Source organism: Pararge aegeria, chromosome 17 (assembly GCF_905163445.1).
Source record: "Pararge aegeria chromosome 17, ilParAegt1.1, whole genome shotgun sequence".
In the NCBI taxonomy this organism is placed as follows: domain Eukaryota; kingdom Metazoa; phylum Arthropoda; class Insecta; order Lepidoptera; family Nymphalidae; genus Pararge; species Pararge aegeria.
Genome location: NC_053196.1, coordinates 2,761,223 through 2,783,412, shown reverse-complemented (window position 1 = coordinate 2,783,412; position 22,190 = coordinate 2,761,223). Strand labels below are relative to the sequence as shown.

Sequence of the window (22,190 nt, the reverse complement as noted above, 5' to 3'; positions counted from 1 at the left end):
ATCTATGTTACAGATTCTACAAGGTAAATTTGTATACATCTGACAATTTCTAGAAGTTGTTGCCATTTTCCTGTACGAAACAGGAAAAGAATAAAGAAAAAAAAATGTGGTAGTTGTCAAAGCCAAATAGACAGTTTGACACAACAATCAACAAATCACAATTCACAACAGAGAATCATAAGAGAATCTCAATATTTTTTACCTGAGATCTCGTGAATGAAATAATAAAAAGTTTTATGGAGTATTTGTAGAGTTAATTACTGGTATAATTATAGCACTTTAATTTATTAGGGTCAGTGCTCTTAATTATAAAGTACGTAACACGTAAGTTTAAAATTTATGTTAACTATAATTCTAATTTGATTTCTCTAAAATTAATTAGGGAACTAAACATTAGAAAACTAAACAAATATAACAGTGAGTGAAAGTTTCATTTAAATCTATTAAGTTCGTTTGTGCAATCTTGCGGCCTTATCACGCAACATTTTCGTCGTATCTTGATTCTTGAAAACTTGTTTTTATAATATTATCGTTTCATTACCAGGACGCGGACGTATTGGTCGCTTGTCATTACATTACATTTACGAAGAATTTTATTGAATACGCTGCAAAACTCGGCGACTTTACGACGGGTTTTTATTGAATTTTCTTCGAAAAATATCCCACGGCTCATTAAAATGTCTAGAGAAAAGGTGCCTAGAGAAAAAGTTTCTAGAGAAAGAGATACTAAAAAGGAAAGATCCCACGTAAGTTTTTGTGCCAAAAGTTAAACCCAATAAAAATGTAAATGATGGAAATACAAGTATGATAATGTTTTAGTATTAAAAATGAGGTTGATAACACTGTAATTTGCATATAATTAGTATTTATAAATCTTATAAAATACAGGTTCAATTATTATGATGATGATATGATGATGTAATGTAGTGGTTTTTAATGTTGAAGAAACAACAGTTATTTGTTTTTTTTCTCCATTCAAAGTACCTTCTGCCTGATTCACCATCTTAACAAACAAGTGGCTAACTCTTCATACAAAACACATTGTTTGGTAGTGACAGTGATCATCAAATTATATATTTTGTATGGGCATAACCGGCCGCCACTGCTTAGCAACTGTTTGTAAAGTTATGAGTATCATTGAGCTGTACATCCTCTCAGAGCCAGCTATAAATGTACATCAAGCAAATGTAGTTAATGAAACAATGATTGCCGGATCAGACTGATTAAAATATATTTAAAAGTTTACAACAAAAAAAGTTTTCTCTTTATTAATACTTACTAAACCATATCCTCATTTGAGATGTGACAAAAAATATCTGCTAATGTCCAGCAAAACAAGCTACATTAGAAGTTTTCTCTCAATAAATGGTTTAAGTGGTAGCCTAAAGACAAATTAACTCCCCAGCATAACATAATGATTTTTCTAATTTAACAACACTATATGTAGTAAAAAGTGTATTTTTTTTTTATTTCACTACAAGTTAGTCCTCAATCTGACCTGTTGATATGTGAGATGCAGTCTAAGATGGTAAAAGGCTAACCTGTTATTGATATATCAGTTATATTGAACCAAATTGGTTTCCATCCAGTGCGTACTGGAATACAATATTGGTTTGCGTCATATTTCTTTGTTTGTAGGGTAAGTAACTAGCAACGCAACTGTATTGTGCTAAATTAAATTTAAGTGTACTTTAACAATCTTGTCAAGTAATACCCGGTTCTATCGAATAAGTTCTAAATAGGTACGACAACTTGTGTGATACATAGTTGTGTTAAAAAGAGATAAGCAGTGATCAATATCGTCGGTATTTATTAAACTTTGTTGTCATACAATATTCTATACCTATCTGTATTTCAAGCATGTAACTCTCTTGCTGGTTCTTTGATATATGTTGTCTTTCAAGCATGACTATATGTTAAAAACAAATTAAAAAACAATTACACACCAGACCAGCCCTACATGTACCACACATATTCTTTTCTTATCAACAAAGCTAAGGAAAAACATCAATTAATTTTACAGAGACGTAAAAGCAAAACAAACAGAATATGCAAAGAAGTGATGTTAAATATACTTAAGAAACTTTTCTTTTTCTTCCGAACCTGCTTTGATATGTTCGTCAACTATGTATTCTCTTTTTACTGGGATGGAACACACCAAGCCATACCGGATTTGGATAAAAAACATGCTGTACTTAAAGAAAGCGCTACAAAGTTAGCTGAGAAGATAAAAAATAAGGAATTGAAATCTGAAGAACTTGTTATGGCTTGCATTGAAAGAATTAAACTGGTAAGTATGAGTGACTGTGTATATCCACTAATTATGTATGTGTTCATAGGTACAGTAAAGTTATCAAATAAATTTGATTGAAAGCAAACTAACAGACTGACTGAATGACTTCCGCCCAGTGGGGTTGTAAACAGTAAACACACACACAGCACAGTATACGATTCTGCGCTAGAGGAATGTGTGTGTTGAGCAGTTTAAGGGGACCCTCAAATTACCTGCGGTAATGTTACCCGACGCCTTGCCGTGGAGGGGGCAAAAACATCTGCTTATAACAAAAGATGCTTGCTAATTGCAATGTAGGCAAATTTGAGTTTTGATTCAAATAAAATAAGTTCCATTTTACTGTGGCATTGTATGTTTCTATACCACAATTAAGTGTTTTTATACAGCAACTGAACGCAGCATGGTCCTCAGTTTATTAAATGAGGAGTTAGAGCTTTAACCCACCACGCTGCTCCAATGCAGGTTGGCGAGCTTTAACTTTTACAAACTAATAGCTTAGAACAGTCATTGCGCAGTTCTAAACACTTTACCTTTATATGTTATTCTTTTAAATTATATTATTTTATAGCATATCCATAGTTTTTAAGCGTCGCTCTGTCAGTGTCTACCGTCTAAACGTTACGTCTGGCTTCACGGAAGAACTGCGCTGTGTCTTTAACAGGCACTGCAAAGATGCTGAGTGAAGACAATTTTGGGATCACAGTTCCTATAATTGTTGTATTTTATTTCTAGTGTGTGTATATCCAAATAAAAGTTCTTTCTTACTTCATTTCTTTCTTTCTTTCTTCCAACTTAAGACTATTTTACCATTTTAGGTCAACCCGTTCTTGAATGCGGTAACAGACGAAAGGTACGAGGATGCCCTAAAGGAGGCGCGGGAGGTCGACAAACAAATAGAGGCTGGGCTATCCGAAGAGGATACAAAGAAACCATTTTTGGGTAAGTTTTTATCTTAGGAATCCTTACATTCGTCATCATCATTCGAGGCTGTAATGTGTACAAATAAATGTATTTATTAAGTTTAAATTAGAATGCATGAATGTTGGTGTTTTTAATGGCGTTCTGGCTTCACCGCTTTCACTGGAAGCTGGAATGCTATACAAAGTGGTTCATGTCACTATGCAGCGTACCTAAAGTGTAGTCAGAAATAAGTGTAGATACCGTAAACTGTAAATCTATGAGGGTGAATGTTGAGCGAACTCTCTAATAAAAAAAAAAAAACGTTCAAGCCCGGAAAAATTTCTTTTGTTTTTTTTATTTCCCTAACTTCATTGTGGTGTACAAATAAAGAGTTAAATAATAATAATAATAAAAATCCATGTTCAGCAGTGGACGTCCAAAGACTGAAACGATGATTATCATAATGATATTAGATCATTTTTTAACTTTCTAAATGACAATGTGAGATGGTGTTAACAAAAAGAACACCGGGCTAAATTTGTCGTGGGCTTCTTCGTAGAACTGCACGGCTAGCGTGAGCAGGAGACAATTATCTTGCCCGGGAAAGGATAAAAATGTATCTTCTCCCACAGCTTTATTAACTCTCAGAGCTTCGGCGCACAGGTGAAAATAATATCCAAATAGTATATAATAATAAACAGGGGTAAACTTCTCCTATTCCATATTCCAGTGCTTTAGCAGGTGGACACGTCAATGATATCCCCTGTCAGGGCATATGATATCAGGGGGCAGAGCGCGTTAAGCTGAAAAATGTCCTCGATATACCTACAAAGTTTGAACGAAATCAGACAGTATGAAGAGCGTCAAAATCAAGTCCAAAGGAGAAGCTACTAATTGAAATGAATCTTATGAATTTATGCTATTATGGTGACCTTGCGAGAGCTAAGTTTCTATTGAGGTACCTACCACTCTTAATAATCACGTTTTTGTCATGTACATATAAAAAAAATCAAATGTATTCTTATTAAATAAGTATATGTATGGCAAAAACGGGCAAATGTGCGTTGTAAAAATGGTGATCTCATCTTTTTTTTTATCTATGCCCGTACGCTAGTTGTGCACCGCGGTTTTCCCCGCGGTGGTAACTATGCACAAATTTATACGATTATATATCACTTTAACGGTTAAAACAAACATCGTGAGGAACGCCTGAGAGTGGTGTATGGAGTCCACCAATCCGCACTGGCCCAGCGTGGTGGACTAGTGCCTAAACCCTTCTCACTGCGCGAGGAGACCCGTGCCGTGTAGTGGGCCATTAATGGGTTGATATGATGATGACGATATAGCCAGTAACCTCGATATATATGTTGGTTAGAAACAAGGATGAAAGGACGTGAAGGAAGGACAAACAAACAAACACGAGTTTTGTCCTCAGGTGTTCCATTCACGGCAAAAGAGAGCCATGCAGTTAAAGGCATGCTGCACACTCTGGGGATCATTTCACGCAGGAACGTGCGCGCAGACGAGGACGCGGAGTGTGTTCGGCTCATGAGGGCGGCCGGCGCCATTCCCGTCGCGGTCACCAATGTGCCGGAGATCAATAAGTGGTAAGTGAACTCTGTGATTAGTAGATACATGAATCAACATCAAATTATGCCAAACGTGACGGCGGATTGGCGCAGTGGGCAGCGACCCGGCTTTCTGAGTCCATGTCTGTGGATTCGATTTCCGCAACTGGACAATTTTTGTGTTTTGACATGAATGTTTTTTCAGTGTCTGGGTGTTTATCTGTAGGTTATAATATAGTATTTATGTATTGTGTAGTTCCAAAAAGTATTCATCAAAATTCAAAATTAAAAAAAAAAACATTTATTTCAAGTAGTGCATAAGTTTAAACAATGTGTTAAAACACATTTAATAAATTTCTTAACGACAAAGCTGCTTGGAAGCAAAATTTATTATATATTTTCATTGTAAACTGTAAAATGATGTAAAAAAGAGCAATCTGATGAGTTACTTGCCGGCTCTTCTCGGTGGAATCTCCCTGCCGAAACGGTGGTAGAGTCACTACAAGCAGACGGACTTGACGTTTCAAAAGTGCTCGAATTAGGCCTACTTGAAATGAATGAATTTTAAATTTTTGATTTAGCCCAGATTTTGAGCTTCGATTCCATACTAAAGTGTGGATTTATGTTTGTTTGATAATGTTATAGGGATAAAGTTCATGTGGACTGCCCTCAACGACCCAGCCGGTTATTAATATTCTAAAATATGTATATATAACATGCTAACGTACATGAAACCAGGGCATAGAATAGTAATGTCCAGATATAGGTACCTACTGAAGGCGAAAATGTTGTTTCTTGACTATGTTAAGAGAATCTTAGTTTTTTAAATATGTATTCGCACTCCGGGAAGGTGGAGAGTATGGCATGGGATGTACTCGTATACTTATCAAATTAATTAAATAAAATAAAGTTATTTTGCAAAGGCAGTCTTACTGCTACATCAGTCTCGGTGCGATATCCAAATCATGCTTACTGTAAACATTATACCTACTATTATAATAAAACATATGTTTATTGATCATATACGTCTTTAAATACATCGTTACAGTGCAAGCTATTGAATTGTGGAATGCGCTCCCACTAAATATACGTGAGGCAAGATCGCTTGAAACATTTAAAAACGCGGTGAAAGCATATTATCTTGCACAATAATGACAACATTTATTATACCTTGATTATGTTTATTTTTATTATCTATATGTTCATAAGTATTTATGTATGATTGAGTATATATTAGTTTATTATTTTATATTTATTTATTATATTTTTCTTATTTGTGAAATTTTGTTTATGTATTTGTATTTAGTTATTTTAATGTACGTTTATAATAATTTTACACCACCTGTCCGCTCTCTCTCATCTTGTCCTAATCCAAAGTTTGCCTGGCAGAGATCGCTACTAAGCGATAAGGCCGCCTTTTGTATTCTACTTCTGTCTTTGTATTTCTATTGTTTTTTTTATTTTCCTAACTTCATTGTGGTGTACAAATAGAGAGTTAAATAAATAATAAAATAAATAAATACATACATAAATACTTACTATATAACTAACACTTTGACGGCCGAACTGGCACAGTGGGCAGCAACCCTGCTTTCGGAGTCCATGGCCGTGGGTTAGATTCTTACAGCAGGTACATGTTTGTGTAATTAACATGAATGTTTTTCAGTGTCTGACTGTTTATTTGTATATTATAAGTATTTATGTATATTATTCATAAATTTATTCATCAGACATCTTAGTACCCATAACACAAGCTACGCTCTCTTTGGGGCTAGCGATGTCTTTATTGTCGTAGTATATTTATTTACTTATTCATTTAAGTATTAGAAATTTAAAAAACGTACATAAAATTTAGTACCTAATATATTATATTTATAAAATTTATTTCTTGAAGATTAGTTTGGCATGTAATTAAGAACGTTACAAACATATATTCCGACTTCGTTGTCTATAATATGTCCGTAAAATAGCCTATGTTACACTCTAGCTCTTTAACTGTCTCGAAAAAAAACCATGTTAATAATAAATATAAATATACTACGACAATACACACATCGCCATCTAGCCCCAAAGTAAGCGTTGCTTGTGTTATGGGTACTAAGATAAGTGATGAAATTTTTTATAAACATTTTCCAGTTGTGGGAAACACCACATCCATAGTCTCAGAAAAATTGGTCGCTGCCCACTGCATGTTCTATCGTTGCTGCGTGAAAGTATCCAATACGCCTTCGCGTTCAAATAAACATATTCTAAATGTAGAATAAATACTCACTTATAATCGGTAATTGTATGGTAATGTGCAGTAAACGAATTGCAATGAGGCAGTAATGCGAGATGTTTTGTTCACTGAATGCGATGTGAGGTCATGGCCGCCACGCCAAATACTTAGTTATTATTGCAGTGAGTGGGTAGGACTTCGACTTTACGTTCGGGGGGACCGAGTTCGATGCCTGGCAGCAGCTCAAACTTTTCCGAGTTACGTTTTTAGGGTTTCGTTAGTACTCGAAAAGTAAATTTAAACGAAGTAAATTTTTTTTCTGTATAATTGAGGAAGGCTGACTACTGAAACACAGTTTACACTAGTTCATTAGTCAAGTTATTTAATAAGTTTTTACATATTTGTAGTTTCTATGTGTACAATATGTAAATGAATTAAATGAAACCTATGCCTCCTAAAAATCGAGATCCAATTACTAAATCTTCGCTTCGTCCGTCTGTCTGTCTGTATTTCATGAACCGTGATGGTTAGACACAGAATAAGTATTTCAGTTGTTGCTATGACAGCAAATACTTAAAAATCAAATAAAATAAATATTTAAGGAGGCTCCCATACAACAGACTAGATTTTATTTAATTGCCGTTTTTGTTAGATAACGGTACAGAACCCTTCGTGCGGGAGTCCAACTGATACTTAGCCGTTTTTTTTTTTTTTTTTTTTAATTTACGTAAATAAAATATAATTTTCTTTCATTCACGGTGAAGTAAAATATCGTGTGGAAACCCGCATGCCGGAGAACTTTCTCTAATATTCTGGAAAGCGTGTGAATTCCACCAATCCGCACTTGGCCAGCGTGGTGGACTACGGTTTAAACCCTTGTCATTTCGGAAGGAGACCCGTGCCTTGTAGTTGGCCGGTAATGAGTTGATGTGAAGAAGGAAAATAAAATGTTAAAAACATAAATTAAAACTAAATGCACATTAATTCTTTATGCAAAAAATTTGTAAATATTCAAAAGATAACTTATCTTTTGTGTATCTTAGAATAAATTATGAACGTCTCGGAACATAAAATGTGAAATATCCAATGGAATGTTTGAGTTGTTAAAAGATTAAAGATATTGTAGCTATCTTACGCTTTTCTAGAACCACTTACGAATACAGTGCAAACAATATAATAAAATGATAAATAAACATAATGATATTTTTTTATCAAAGTCTATTTCACCTACCTACTCTTTGATAAAATATCGAATATATAAAAATTCGCAAAGAAAAAAATGTTGGCTGAAACCGGGAATCGAGCCCTCGTGATCTGCAATCAAACGTGCTAATATGTATATCAAAATTCGTTTATTTACGATCATATTACATTGGTGGTAGAGTCTCAGAAGTTACGTATCTGAGGTTATTGAAACCACAGAGAGGATGACGTCAGGTAGAGTTTTAAACTGCGTTCCAGCTGCCCCGCCCACCTCTGAAACTTAAGCTATGAACATAATAGTTGGTGTGTGTGTCGGTGTGTGATTGTTGTGAGTGTGAGTCTGTGGGAGAGAGAGTTAGTGAGTGAGTGTGAGTGAGTGTGAGTGAGTGTGTGTGCATGTGAGTGAGTGAGTGTGTTTGTGTGTGGCTGTTTATATGTATACTCTAATTATTTATGAATACTATTTATAAAAATATTCATCAGGCATCTTAGTACCCAAAACACAATCTACGCTTACTTTGGTGCTAGATGGCGATGTGTATATTGTGGTAGTATATTTATTTTATTAATTATAGTTATCAAAATGTTTGTATATATGTATGGAATATATTTTATATTTTTGTACATATCTTTAATATGTTATGTTTAATATGTACTATGTTTTATGTTTATTTCATGTTAATTTAGTTTAAAAATCTAATATTTCACTAATGTTTTTTGCACCACCTACTAATTTCGTATAGCATTTTCTTGTATGCCTTTGGTTGCCTGGAAGAGATCGCTATTTAGCGATAAGGCCGCCAAATTGTACGTTCTACCTTATTGTGCTGTTGTATTTGTATCTCTGTAAATTTTCTCTGTCGTGTACAATAAAAGTGTATACATTCATTCATTCATTCAAAATGCCATGTGAACATTGATTTTGGGTAGATGATTAAGCTAGATCCATTTATAATTTGTTATAGGCAAGAAACTCGTAATATGCTGTTCGGACAGACGAACAACCCGTACCATACCGGGCGCACTTCGGGCGGGTCCAGCGGCGGCGAGGCGGCCCTGTGTGCAGCGCTGGCTAGTCCCATATCACTGTGTGAGTAAAACCTGCGCCATTAGAGTGCACTTGTAAATGGCGGCCGATAATGTTCTCTCTCTCTCTCTTTCGAATATACGGGCGTGTGAAAATTAGTCTGTCTCATTACGTCATTATCACATCCACATCAGCACGGGTCTCCCCCTTCAGGCCCAGTGCGGATTGGTGGACTCCACACACCTTTGAGAACATTATGTGGAACTCTCGACATGCAAGTTTCCTCACGATGTTTTCCTTCACCGTTGAACCAAGTGATATTAAATAACTTAAAACGCACATAACTTAGTTAAGTTAGAGGTGCTGGGATTCGAACTCGGCGCCCCGAAAGTGAATTCGAGCTCCTACCCAATGCGCTATCACCGCTTACGTAACAGTTGCATAAATAACTTACAGTTGAGAGATTGGTATAGGAAGTACATATCCTTTTCATAGCATAGGTGACAAAGCTGTCTGCCCGCGGCTTAGCCCGTAAACAATTTTCACTTTTCCCTCGAGAACTACTTAAGGAATCGGGATCGGTAGCTTATGTTCTTTTCCATGCTATGCCAGCCGGCAATTAAATCCAAATCCATTCAGCCGTTTTTGCGTGATTGAGTAACAAACATCCACACTTTCACATTTATAGTATTAGTAGAGTTGTAGGAAGCCTTCCTGCGCGAGTCCAACTCGCACTTAACTTTTTTTTTATTTACGCAAATAGAATATAATTTTTCTTTCATTCAAGGTGAAGTAAAATATTGTGTGGAAACCTGCATGCCGGAGAACAGTACAAATTAGCACTTGACTGCAATCTCAACTGGTGATATATGAGGATGCCTAGTTAGGGGTGTGGTAGTTTTGTTAAATCTATACCCCTAATCGGTACTTGTACTAACTACCTCACCCTATCTACGATATAACTACAATATCTTACAGGCTAGCCCGCTATCATCTTGGACTACACCACTCGCTGAGATAGTAGTTAAGAACTAACTTATCCCTATCCCTATCCCTATCACTACTAATATTATAAATGTAAATGTAAGTTGGTTTGTTACGCTTTCACGCGAAAACTACTAAACCGATCTTCATGAAACTTTTTATGCATATTCTTAGAGGTATTAGAACTAATATAGTATACTTTTCATTGAAAAAAAATTACCTTAGGAAAAAAAATGTTGGTGAAAAAAATCTCAAAATCTCATAAATGACATAGGTGTAGACTATGTAGCAATACGCTGCCTCCCAAAATTACGCGGGCGAAGCCACAGGGCACATCTAGTAGTGTAATAAAAAAAAAAGGTTTGTACTTATGTACACGCGTTAGAAGTTATACTTCTTAAGCGTAACAAGATAAAGATCTTTTCAAAAATTTTATCTATCGCCTTAATAGTCAATAGTCAATAGTCATTTATTCATAAATATTAATATTATACGTCACAAAGTAATTATTCAATAATAAATTGTCTCATGCAAATGTATATTATAATTTTATAAATTCATTATAATATTATTCTATAATAACAAATAAGTAAAGTCAATCTTCACAATATTTTACTATCCAAGAATTCATTATAACTGTAGAAAGCCTTCTCGACAAGCCAAGTCTTCAGTTTTTTCCTAAATAAATTATTATTTGGTGCATCTCTTATGCTACCTGGTATCCTATTAAAAACTTCTGGGCCCATGCCTGCTACAGTCTTTGTAGCTTTTTTAAGGCTGTGATATTTGGATAGAAGTCTATGAGGGTATCGTAAGTAACAATGACTCCTTTTGTCAAACTCGTTTCTGTGCTGCTCTACGTATACTGCTACATTATAAATGAGTAGGCAAGGTAGCGTTAAAATACCTAGTTTAATAAAGTAGGGTCGAGCTGGGGTGTCTTGCGATACGTGAGCAAGTATCCTGACTGCCCGCTTCTGCAATTTAAAGACGCGTTCCCAATCGGCACCGCGTCCCCACAAATCAATTCCATACTGAAGAAGGCTTTGAACAGAAGCAAAGTAGCAAGCATACGTTGCCTCTGCTGACAAAGTATGTGTAACGCGCTTTAGAGCGAAACAAGCTGTAGAAATTTTGCCACATAATTTGTCGATATGCAAATTCCATTTTAAGCCTTGATCTATCTGGAAGCCCAAAAAAGTAGCTTTATCGACCTGCTCAACTTTTTGGGCTTGAATGGAAATAGATAGGCACCGACGCTTCCGACCGGCTAGATTAAATTGCATAAACTGTGTCTTTGTGATGTTGAGGGCTAGACCATTTGTCAGAAACCATTTAAAAGTAAGTTCAGCCGTTCTGTTTAATTTATTTTCAAGGTCATCTAACGTTAATGCTGTTATTAGAATTGCTACGTCATCAGCATACATATAAATTTCACAATTTTCTATACCGAGAGGGAGGTCATTCAGCAGCAGCGTGAATGCAAGGTTCGAAGTCAACTAGTAGGTCCAAAGCGGGACCATCTATTCCATAGTGCTGTAACTTCATTTTTAAGATGTTATGATCTTATTCTACGTTTGTAGAAAAAAACGACACTAACAATAAAATAAAGGTATTTGATACATTGAAAGTTTTATTAAAACGCATCATCTAGTTAAATAAAGTTTATCTATATTTCACAAATTACATATAGTAAAAAAAGTTGTCAGTTCTCACGCAAACATCCGTAGATGTCCTTACTTTTACTTTGTTGACTATCTAACTTCAGGTTGTCGGTTTTTTGGGACGGCGTTCGCGCGCATCTTAAAAATTTACACTCATAATTTTTTCCCTAACGCACCAAAAGAAGTATAACTTCAATAATTATAATATCTTAAATAAATAAATATACTACGACAATACGGCTACGACACATCTAGCCCCAAAGTAAGCGTAGCTTGAGTTATGGGTACTAAGATGACTGATGAATATTTTTGTGAAGGATATACATAAATACTTAGAATATACATATAAACACCCAGACACTGAAAAACATTCATGCTCATCGCACAAACATTTTCCAGTAGTGGGAATCGAACCCACGGCCTTGGGGGTTCAGAAAGCAGGGTCGCTGCAAACTGCGCCAATCGGCCGTCTATCACGTATATACCGTATATCTTATATTTTAGGTTCTGATATCGGTGGCTCGACCCGCATGCCCGCATTCTACTGCGGCCTGTACGCACTCAACCCGACTGCCGAACACACCAGTATGAAAGGTAAGTCGACATTTAATTTCCAATTGTATAGGTTAGTATCACGTCATTTATTCGTTTGGTTATTATTAAAATTAAGCTTAATTTGCTACACTCCGCGAAAAACAGGAGAATCTGTGTGGTGTAATTTATAATTTCTTCAATCCTTATACTCCACACCAAACAGATCTTCGGCAATGTACCCTCTACGCATGTTTCGCTCCGAAACCGGAGCATCCTCAGGAGATGTTGAATAATTGTTAACAATTATTCATTGTAAAGTTGATAATATATCATGGATTTCCGCAAAGTAACGCCTGCTTCTATCCAATCTTTTGGTTATATAAAATATCATTAAATCTGTTATAAAATTAATTAATGCCACCTCAAGTATAATTAACACTTGATATTCATCATCATCATATCACCCCATTACCGGGCACGGGTCTCCTCTCCTTTAGAAGGGGGTTAAGGCCGTATCCACCACGCTGACCCAGTGCGGATTGGTGGACTCCACACACCTTTGATAACATTATGGAGAACTCTCAGGCATGCAGGTTTCCTCACGATGTTATCCTTTACCGTTGAAGCAAGTGATATTTTAATAACTTAAAACGCACATAACTTAGATAAACAAGAGATGCTGGGATTCGAACTCGGCGCCCTGAAAGTTAAGTCGAGCTCCTACCCAATGCGCTATCACCGCTTTCGTACTAGTTGCATAAATAACTTACCGTTTTGCAGTACAAGTTAGCACCTGACTGCAATCTCGGTGTTTTCCTTCAAGCAAGTGATATTTTAATTTCTTAAAACGCACATAACTTAAAAAAGTTAGAAGTTCATGCTGGGATTCGAACTCGCTCCCCTGAAAGTGAAGTAGAAATCCTACCCATTACGCTATCACCGCCTCCGAAGATTTTTATAATAAATAGTTTATTTTACAATACAATTTGACTATTATATAAACATTTCTTAATTTGACTAATATAACTAGACATTTTTTAGTTGACTAAGAAGTTTACATTTACCTAATTTGACTATTGAAACAATTAAACTTTTGTAATTTAACTTCATAGCTCAACATTAACTAGACTGTGAGATGGTGATAACAAAAAAAAAACCTGGCTAAGTTTGTTTGTCGTCTCTTCTTCCAGGGTGCGTTTGGAACCCTCGTAGGTTTAGTTTTAAGTTAACGAATGCAGTTATCACCATCACTAGCATTAGTGTAACATGTTAAATGTATGAACGCTTTATCAATTTAGTTTTTAGGGTAATCAATTTAGCAACTTCATATGTCGTTGCGCCGATATATATATCAATTTATAAACTTAAATACATATTACTATTTAAACATACACATAAAATACATAGATATTTTGCTACATACTAGACAGGAAATAGTCTTTTAATCGCGATTCAAAGATATTTAATGATTTTTGAATTTGAATAAATTAATTTATATCTTTATCTATCTATATATATAAAAATGTAATGATGGTTTGAGTACGCTTCAAAACTCAAAAATTCCTGCACCGATCAAGCTGAAATTTTAGCATAATATATAATACGCATCAAGGATTGTTTTATCTATTTTTCTCAACCATTTAATCACAATGTGTCGTAGCGAAGCGTGGCAGGGAACAGCTAGTCTTTATATATATAATTCTTGTGTGCGTGTGTATGTCACTGAACTCCTCCTAAACGGCTGGACCGATTTGAATGAATTTTTTGGTATACGTTTGAGTGGGATCCTGGATGGTTTAGATTCACAAATCAGGCCGACAGATGGCGCTGGGGTCCGCTAGTATATTATATATTTCTTGTGTGCGTGTGTATGTCACTAAACTCCTCCTAAACTCCTTGACGGCCGATTGGCGCAGTTTGCAGCGATCCTGCTTTCTGAGTCCAAGGCCGTGGGTTCGATTCCCACAACTGGAAAATGTTCGTGTGATGAGCATGAATATTTTTCAGTGTCTGGGTGTTTATATGTATATTCTAAGTATTTATGTATTTTATTTATAAAAATATTCAACAGTCATCTTAGTACCCATAACACAAGCTACGCTTACTTTGGGCCTAGATGGCGACGTGTGTATTGTTGTAATATATTTATTTATTTTATTTAAACGGCTGGACCGATTTGAATGAATTTTTTGGTATGAGTTTGGGTGGCACCCTGGATGGTTTAGATTCACAAATCAGCCCTAGAGATGGCGCTGGGGTCCGCTAGTTAAATTTAAATAAATTGGCCAATTGAATAGATTTGCACGCCTTTATGGAAAAACATGTTTGGACCAATTTTATTTTGTACCTATTTATTATTATATTATTATAACATCCATTTAATGTTTTATATCGTACAACAGGTTCGACTCTCCGTTCGGGCAGGGACCCCACCATGGCGTCCATCGGGTTCGTCAGCAAGCACTGCGAAGACCTGATCCCGTTGACCAAGGTCGTGGCGGACGAGAAAGCACACCTGCTGGATTTGGACAGACAAGTCCACGTCAAGGTATCTGCCGTTAATATCTTGGAGAAAAGGATTATCGAAATGATAAAAAAGTTTGGGTATATTGCCCAAACATTTTATATATAACGATCGTATCGAAAGTGCCATCTGTGGGCCTATTTGAATAAAGAAATGTTTGACTCTGAAAATATTTGCACAGAGTATGCAATGACAAATCAAAAAAATATAGGCATAATATTCATAACGTAGTGTTTATATACTCTTTGATACTTAGTTCTAACTGTGCCACAGATTACTGAATGTTTTCATACTCAGTGTTGCTCTACGCGCTTAATCGCATAGACACATAAAATTTATTTATCTTTTATTATTCTGTAAAAATATTAAGTTAAAAGAAGCATATTTTTTTTTCCACACAAACGAATTTATAATATTCTAAGTGTTTAATTATGACACCCCTATAGAAGATCAAAGACCGACACGCGCATAGTACCTACGCTACGCGACGCGTACCTGTACGAGTCAGTACATAGTGTACCTCTACAGCATGTAAAGTAATATTTCGGTTTTCATTTACACGTTGTATATTATACTTTTCAATGTATATATATATATATATATATATATATATATATATATATATATATAGATACATTAAAAAGTATTTATATATATATAAAAATATCATCTGTTATCTTATTAGGTACCCATAACACAAGCTGCGCTTACTTTGGGGCTAGATGGCGATGTGTTTATTATCGTAATATATTTATATACTTATCTTATATGCCTTTATAAGATCAGAGGCTTGGTCACATACATATTTTGCATGGGATAGTAATACTTTTTCCTTATGCAGGACCTGAAGTTCTATTACGTGGAGAGTGTAAATGATCTGCGCATCAGTCCTATCGGCGGCGATCTCAAAAAAGCTATGAAAAAGTAAGTTTCATCAAAACTGTTTTAGTAAACAAAATGTGCATTCATTTGTCTTATAGATAACTTCTCGTAGCTTCGATCAATATAATATACATTGTTTTTTTAATAATCATTGTCAGGTTTTTTTATAATCCCGCGGGAACCGTTCGATTTACCAGAAATGTATCCCGTATCTATCTCCGGGTTACAAGCAAATTTCTCTGTGCAAAATTTTGCCACGATCGGTTCAGCTGTGACGCTGTACAAATGATGATAATAAGAGAAAGTTATATTGATTTTATTTACAAAACTAACTATTGTTTTTCTTAATTTAATCTGGAATAGTTTTACATTAACTATGAATTCTGATTATTTATATAATATTCATAATTCCAGAGTAATATACAAGCTGTCATCTCAAGCTGAAACCACAGACAAAGCACCCAAGCCGTATTACCACGAGGGGTTTAACCACGCCTTTGCTCTGTGGCGCCACGGCATGACCAAAGAGGCGGACTCGTTTGCACAACTGCTCGCAAACAACGAAGGTGAAGCCAACGGACTTGTGGAGTTGGGCAAAAAGGTATGTGATGACCATAATAATAATGTTTTTTTTTGTTTTTAACCCCTGACGTAAAATCGACGGGGTGTTATAAGTATGGCTGTGTTTGTCTGTGTGATTGTGTGTGTGTCTATTAGTCGCATCGTAGCTTCCGAACGGATGAACCACTTTTGATGTTGTTTTTTTTTGGCGTATCTGAATAAAATCTGTTCATCTTAATATTGCTATCTCGCTCTAACGTATGATGGCATCCCTATCACTCACCAGAGCCTGTGAAGCGCGAACCATAGAGTACAGAAAAAATAACCTTTCCGTAAGTATGATTTTTAGCGGCTACTTAATTGGTGTATAAGCCCATACATATTCTTTGTACTAATTTTAAGTATTAAGTAAACTGTTTGGGCCTTCATAAATAAAATAAACTTGATTGTATTGTCTCGCGAGGTGTGAAAGGAACCCTAAGTTGAATACTCTTATTATTCAACTCAGGGTTATAGCCGCCTTCCTTTTGGGCGCCCTTAAAATTCTCGCTACACTCAGGATTCTAGATGCAACACTCTCGCTACGCTCGGGAGTTACTCTAAAATAGCTTGTTCGCTTGGGATAAGTCCCGCCGCCCGATACGTAAGGCATTGCTTTACCCGCCATTATTGGATGCATGCGTTACTTTGCGTAAATCCATATACAACATATTATGAAAATTAAGCTTCATTTGCTATGCTCCAAATTAAGCTTCATTTTCATAATTTATCCCCCCACTGCCCACCAATCCGCACTGGGCCAGCGTGGTGGAACGTCTTAACCGTGATATATTGGAGATGTCTCTGAAGAAGTTCAAAGTTTGTATTAAACGTAAGCTTATAGAAAAGTCCTATTATAGTATTAAGGACTACGTCAACGATAAAAATGCTTGGGTGAGATGGAGATAACAAAAAAAAATAACAACCGGCGAAGTTTGTTGTGGGCTTCTTCTTAGACCAGGGGCCAGGGCGCGTTTGGAACCCTCGTAGCTTTAGTTTTAAGTTGACGAATTTATTTATCGCCATCAACTCATTCCTATGTCATATTTTACATGTAATGTACGCATCAAAAGTGCCATCTGTGTGCCTATTTGAATAAAGATATTTTTGACTTTGACTAACCCCTCCTCAATGTGGGAGGAGACCCGTGCTCTGTAGTGGGCCGGTGATGGGTTTATGTGATGATGACAATGATTCGTTGGTCGCCCTGGTGAAGTTCTCCGTACTGCAAGGAAGTTGATCTTAAGGGTGCCTTCACATAATTCATCTTTCTTCCACCGATCTTTCACTGTTCAGGCTGTTAAGCTTTGGAATGCCTTGCCTCTTGAAATCCGACAGGCACAGTCTATTGCCATTTTTTAAAAACTTGTCAAAGATCATTTTTTGTCTGCATCTGCGGATCTTTAACTTGCCTATTCCCTTCTGTTTAATTTGTGGTTTAGAATAGAATAGAATAGAATAGAATTTGTTTATTTATCAGAACAACACAAACAGACTTACATACGGAGTAACTTAAACATTTAGGTAGTACTTATTTAATAATAGCTTAAGTCTAAGATTTGTGTCGTGCCAATAAAAAGGTTCTGACTCAGCTTAATGTTCCGGATACTAATGTACCCACAACGCTGGTGTTCTGTCAGTACCTATTTAGTTGAGGGAAGTCCGGTTATGAAATCACGTATAAAAAAAAAAAAAAAAAAAAAATATATAAACTTGATAAAAGAAAGTAAACTTCATTATGGAAAGGAGATGAAAATTCATTTTTGTTTAAGTAGTAATGGAAAAGTATGTTAGTCAGATAATAATTTTTAGTTTTTTTTTTAGTAGTTACTATTGTAAGATAGTGCCACATTAGATTTTTGAATGTTCAGTAGATAAAAGCGATATAATTTCTTAAAGCAAAACTTTGATTTGGCATTTCTAAAAGGCGGTGGGATGTCGTTCCAGCATTTGGTGGCAAGATATTTAAAACTGCCACGAAATGCTGCAGACCTGTGGCGTGGCATCGATAGTGGTGGCGCTGTAGTTCTTTTACCGTAGCTAGGGTCGCGCCAAACTAATTTCCTATACAGGTATGGTGGTTCTTTTGTTTTAACAACACCAAAAAGAAGAGTGCCTACTAGCAGATTATATCTATTTTTCATGTTTAGTAGGTCATGATCATTTAAAAAAAATGACAATATTGTATATATTTATTTACTATTGATATTAATTATATAGGTATATATTAATTATTATCACTATCTATATATTTTATTGTATGTTTGTTATATGTACATATTATATTTGTATATATAGGTTTATGCATGTTTATTTGCAACACAGTACAGTTAAATGCACCCCCTACCTCTCTTCTTGAGCTGTTTTTAACGCCTTTGGTTGCCTGGAAGAGATCGCTATGTAGCGATAAGGCCGCCAAATTGTATACCTTTTGTTAAATTTTTACTTTTAATTTGTTATGTTTATGTGGTGTACAATAAAAGTGTATTCATTCATTCCCCCCCCCCCCCCCATTTTTAACGATCTATAATGTTTCCCTCCAGCTAATAGGCGCATCGCAGTTCACCCTGGCGGCAATTATAAAGCTACTCGACGACCAAGTGTTGCCCCCAGTGCCGGCGACTTGGGCGGACGACCTCACTCAACAACTCAAGGACGACCTCGTTGTAAGTCAGCGTTAACAATGGTAGTAATAACAACAATAAAACTGATTTTTGAAGTGAAACATCTTTAGAATCTATTTATTTATTTATTTATTCATAAGACGCACCAGCAATTAATTGTAACTACATTTATAAAAAAAAAAAATATTTGTCAGTGCCATTACAATAATCAATTTTAGCAATAGCAGCATTATCATTGTTATATCCGGTCACAATTTAAAAAAAAAAAATTTGAAACTTAAATAAGTATTAACTATAGATTATTAAAAATAATAATATAAATATGAATTAAGCTATTAAACAGATTGATTAGCAATATTAAATTAAAATTTAAATGTATAATTAAGATTATATATATAAATATTTAATTTACCCGGCTAAGTTTGTTGTGGGCTCTTCTTAGACCAGGGCGCGTTTGATACCCTCGTAGTTTTACATTTAAGTTGGCGAACGAAGTTATCACCATCCCGTTACAATTATGTAAACAATTATGTATGAACGCTTCATAAGTGCCTGTGATAGGCCTACATGTATAAAGAAATTTTGAATTTGAATTTGAATTTACATACAATTTTCTTCCTAAAACTTTCTAGGAAAGTGAAAGATATCAATGTCAGGGTCGGCCAGGTTGTTGTAACTATTAAGTAATACTAGACGATTAATAGGAGCGAATCTTTCAAAAAGCAATCTAGACAGATTGCTTTTTGAAAAATGCGGTGAGAAAATATTTTGCAAATGGTGTCTGGGAATACGGCGCGGGACATTTATGTTAATTTGATTGAATCGTTGTGATTTCAAACCTAAAATTTCATGAATGTTGCCATGAAATTTTTGTTATGCTTATTTCGGTTGGCGGTATTTCTCGTCACACATATCCTCATGTACCGTGTCCTGCAAGGAAACCCTGGGCTCGGATGGAGTGCTGCTCTTCCCGTCGGCGCCCTACCCCGCGCCCTACCACTACGCACCTTTCCTGCGCCCCTTCAACTTCGCGCTGTGGGGGGTGTTCAACTCGCTCAAGTTGCCCGTCGCACAGGTATAGTGAATTTATATATACTTAATAATGTATATATTACGACAACACACATCGCCATCTAGCCCCAAAGTAAGCGTAGCTTGAGTTATGGGTACTGAGATGACTGATGAATATTTTTATAAATAATAAACATAAATACTTAGATATATACATATAACCACCCAGACACTGAAAAACGTTCATGCTCATCACACAAACATTTTCCAGTTGTGGGAATCGAACCCACGGCCTTGGACTCAGAAAGTAGGGTCGCTGCAAACTGCACCAATCGGCCGTCCAAAATAACTCACCTCATACTTATATTAATTTAGTTCTTGGCAGGAAAATCTACTAGTGTGCCGTCACGGTAGACGGTATGACGCTCTCTTACGTCGTCATGCTACCTCTATGCCACTTCATATTTACTCGTTGTGTAAATATTTGAATTCTAACTATGAATGAAAAACTGTTTGTTTGTTTGTCCTTCCTGCACGCTCTAACTAAGCAACCAATCGACTTTATACACTTGTGTAAAATACCCTCCCTTTTTTCAGCTTTTTAAATTAGTTTTTAGTGTAAAGACAAAAAAAATATTCATAAAAAAAATATCTCTCTGTTTTATCTGCGGTACCTTGTTTTAGCACTTTTTCTTCTACTTTCAAAACATATTTTAGCGATTCTTTGCCACTGTCATGATGCCTATTAGGTATGTTTACAAACTTATTCACCGCTGGTAACACCGCAGGGCGCAGCTTGTATATTATTTAATTATTAATTTTACCTCTTTAGGTACCCCTTGGCCTCAACTCCGACGACCTCCCGCTCGGCTTACAAGTGGTGGCAGCACCGAAACAGGACGCCCTGTGCGTCGCCGTCGCCGACCACATCGGGAAAATGTTCAAGGGCTACGTACCGCCTTGCCAAGTTCCCGAGTAGTGTGGGCGCGTCTTTATGCCCTCCGAAAACAAGTATAATTAAAATCGGCCTAATGAGATAACGTTAAAATCCACTTAACAAGCTTATCACTGCTGCCAAACAGCATTGCCGTGTTCCGGTGTGTAGGAAGTAGTTGCCGCTGTAATTACAAGCGGCTTAAAACCTTTTTTGTAAATTCTATACAGAGAAAATGCCTGACGCATACCACTCCGTTGGGGGAAACGGAGTAGTTATGTGAGACTTGCACCCACTAAAAACTCTTGTGTGTCCCTCGATACACCTTCAAGGGATTCACTTGCGTATTCACCGCACTCTCGCCAAATGCGGCCTAATACCTGCACCTTAAATTTGTATATATTTTATGTGTTATGTTTAAGTACTTTTGATTCTGTTTTGTTTTTCTTTATGACAATAAAGCGTTTTTTCATTTTTCATTTTCACCTAAGTAGGACATATTCCTTGCATGCTCTGCGAAGTGAAGAAATTCAAAATTCATTTATTTCAAGTAAGCCCAGTTTATAAGCATTTTTGAAACGTCAAGTCAGTCTGTTTGTAGTGATTCTACCACCGGTTCGGAAGGGAGATCCCACCGAGAAGAGCCGGCAAGAAACTCAGCAGATTGCTCTTTTTTAACTAAGCTATGTATACTACTCAGGGTTAAAGTGTCTTTGTTTTGGGCGCCCCTAAAACCCTTACTACACTACGGATTTAGATAGCTTGATCAAGTTCAGTTTCAAGTGAAATCGGAGCGTTTTTCTCTTTTAAGGTTCTAATCATTTCCGACCCACTTACGCAGACATTAATAATTAAATTCTTCATTTGTGGATTCGAACGTTTTCTTAGAATTAGTTCTAATTTGAATACAAGTTGTTTTGCATTTTTAACAAATATACTTCAAAATCGACTGTTGACTACGAATAATATTTTTGGAAATGTTTATTTTAATATTGTACAGTTGTTAATGTAATCTCAAAATTTCTAAAGGCTGTTTTTAATGTTTTAAGTATTATATTATTATAGGTGAAGGTGTATATTGATATATTGTAGTCGAATATTTATATAAATGAACAACTATTTTGCCAGTGTAATTAGATAATTTGTTTTAAGTATTAAGAGTATATTATTATAGGTGAAGGTATTACTATAGTTTATATTGCGACACTAATGTATCGAATATTT

General features: G+C 35.8%; 1 protein-coding gene across 2 annotated transcripts; it reads left to right on the top strand.

Annotated features, from left to right (window-relative positions):
• Nucleotides 1–139: 139 nt before the first annotated feature.
• Nucleotides 140–21,448, top strand: LOC120630897 (fatty-acid amide hydrolase 2-like). Of its 2 annotated transcripts, none has more exons than XM_039900236.1 (13): nt 140–313; nt 545–746; nt 2,024–2,290; nt 3,109–3,232; nt 4,629–4,800; nt 9,148–9,272; nt 12,362–12,451; nt 14,794–14,939; nt 15,757–15,839; nt 16,212–16,398; nt 18,941–19,063; nt 19,959–20,096; nt 20,865–21,448. In XM_039900236.1, exons 2-13 carry the CDS (start codon nt 678–680, stop codon nt 21,009–21,011), a joined length of 1,671 nt encoding a protein of 556 aa, XP_039756170.1. In that variant the 5' UTR covers nt 140–313; nt 545–677; the 3' UTR covers nt 21,012–21,448. The 2 variants fall into 2 exon arrangements, with proteins under 2 accessions (XP_039756170.1, XP_039756169.1); XM_039900235.1 differs by having other exon boundaries at nt 140–324.
• Nucleotides 21,449–22,190: the final 742 nt, after the last annotated feature.